Consider the following 2500-nt stretch of genomic DNA (forward strand, 5'->3'; position numbering starts at 1 on the left):
CCACCAGACTCCATGTAAATAATCAGGACTTTTAGCGTGTATAGAGCCAGCATATTTCCACCAGACTCCATGTAAATAATCAGTACTTTTAGTGTGTATAGAGCCAGCATATTTCCACCAGACTCCATGTAAATAATCAGTACTTTTAGCGTGTATAGAGCCAGCATATTTCCACCAGACTCCATGTAAATAATCAGGACTTTTAGTGTGTATAGAGCCAGCATATTTCCACAAGTAAATGGGTGAATTAAGGGTTTATTTCAACCAAACCAGAGTGGTGATTGTTGGAACAGTGGAAAGATGAACCAAGACGGCTTTTGATAGATTTATTTAGTTTCTGTCCACTTTGAATGAAGTGTGTTTTACGATGCTAAAAGTCCTGATTATTTACATGGAGTCTGGTGGGTTTAGCGAAAGCAATTTCCTGGATGTTTTTTGTTTAAAAAAAAGGATCTTTAACAGTCACTGAGACACAAAAAACATATGACGTAATCGTAAGTCCTTATTTTTTCGGCAAATAACATTTCCATCGGTGGCATACGCCGTTTTACCGTTTAACAGAAAATCCGATGAAATGGAACGTACAAACTTTGTATTGATTTTTTGGGACGTTTTTCATTCAATATCACTTAAATCCCATAAAAACGTGTGGATGGAAACATGGCTAGTGACAGAAACTTCAGAGCGTTGTTTTTGCAAAAGTTCAGATGCATAATCACTCAGCATCAGTTGGGCTTCAATACTTTGTTTTTGATAAAATGACGGCCCAAGACCCAGGCTTGGAGGCACTTAGTCAGGGTCAGGAGGGAGGCTGGTGGGCCTGGAGGTCAAGACCTAGGCCTGGAGCCTCTTAGTTGGGGTTATGAGGGAGGCTGGGGGTCCTGGAGCATGATAACCCAGGCTTAGAGCCACTTACTGGGGCTTGGGAGTGAGAGTGTTAGGCCTGGAGATCAATACCCAGGCTTGGAGCCTGTTAGTTGGGGTTGGGGTTAGGAGGGAGGCTGGTGGGCCTGGAGGTCAATGCCCAGCCACAGAGGCACTAAGTGGGGCTTGGGAGGGAGCATGGAGGCCCCAGAGTACGTTTACCCAGGCTTGGAGCCACTTACCGGGGCTTAGGAGGGACACATAGGGGCCCTGGAGCAGTTTTCCCAGATTTGTTGTTTTCAGATCTTTTGGTTATTAATATGTATTAATAGAAATGATAAAAATAAGATTAAACCAACTTGAGTAAAAGTTCATCAAATTAGTAGAACTTTGACTTAACCCTTATGTTGTCTTTGGGTCAAATTTTCAACTTTTTCAACTTTTTATGGGACGTTGAAATAAGCGCCGAAAACGTCGAACAAAGCGACAAAACATTTGGGAAAATAGAAAAAAATTTCAACAAAAAGGGACAAAGACATTGGGAAAAGTGATAAAAAAAATTGAAAAAGGGCCCAAAAAACACACAAAAAACGTGATAATAAATGTATTGGCCGACAGGAAGACAACAACAGGGTTAAGTAGAATATTTTCACGTTTACAAAATGTCACGTTTACCTTCTGAAGTTTGAATTGACGCGTTTGTTGTTTTTCTGCAGATTACAGAAACTTCTGATGACGCAGGCGGACCGCTTCACACCTGAGGAGGTAACGGCTTCCTGTCTGAAACCAGCACTTTAAAAGTGCCCATATTATGAAAAAAAAAATCACTTTTTCTGGGATTTGGGGAGTTATTTTGTGTCTCTGGTGCTTCCACACACATACAAACTTTGAAAATACCATCCATGCTGTTTAGAGTGAGATACGGTTTCTGAATGTGTCCTGCCTTCAGTCTCTGGGTGAGCTGGTCAACATCTGCACGGCTTTCTACGTCACTAGCTGAAACGAGGGGGCTAGGGGGCTAACCGTTAGTATGCTAGCTCGTTCTCAATGGCAAAACACTGCTACAACACACACTAGTTCACCCTAATCTACAAAAGAACTACTTCCATGTCCCTGTTCTGCAGGTATTCCACACAAAGTTGGAAGTGCGCCCTCGTTTAGAAGAATTCTCCCGGCTAATCCTGCCTTGTACTACTGAAGTTGGAGAAACAGCTAGCTAGCTCATGTAGTCCTTACCTAGCTACTGATCATGTGATCTTACCTAGCTACTGAGCATGTGCGACTGCCAACAAAGATGTTACAGCAGTGAGAGGTCTCACTCTGTAGCTAAAACAGAGACCTGAACACAGGGTGAAAAGAGGAGCTGCAGCAATGTGCAGTACAACTAAAATATGGTGTTTTTTGATAATTAAACCATGTAAACCTATTCTGGTACAACCTCAAAATACAATTATGAACCTGAAAATCAGCAGAATATGGGCACTTTAAATCAACACATTTAACCCTGGTGTGGTCTTCCCACCGACCACGTCCTCTCGGGTCAAAAACACTTTTTTGGTGGCCGGGTTGGTCAGTGGGTAGAGCTGGCGCACATATACTGAGAGGTGTATGCCTCGACGCAGAGGTCCAGGCTTCG

The 2500-nt window shown here is 42.7% G+C and overlaps 1 protein-coding gene across 1 annotated transcript in view; it reads left to right on the top strand.

Annotated features, from left to right (window-relative positions):
• The window catches only part of LOC116041874 (myosin light chain 5-like), a 4804-nt gene that overhangs the window by 1816 nt on the left and 488 nt on the right, over nucleotides 1-2500 (top strand). Inside the window, exon 5 of the mRNA XM_031287961.2 lies at nucleotides 1581-1629. Coding sequence (XP_031143821.1) covers nucleotides 1581-1629 — 49 coding nt within the window. The remainder of the gene's footprint in view (nucleotides 1-1580; nucleotides 1630-2500) is intronic.

This window comes from Sander lucioperca, chromosome 14 (assembly GCF_008315115.2).
Source record: "Sander lucioperca isolate FBNREF2018 chromosome 14, SLUC_FBN_1.2, whole genome shotgun sequence".
Taxonomy (NCBI): Eukaryota; Metazoa; Chordata; class Actinopteri; order Perciformes; family Percidae; genus Sander; species Sander lucioperca.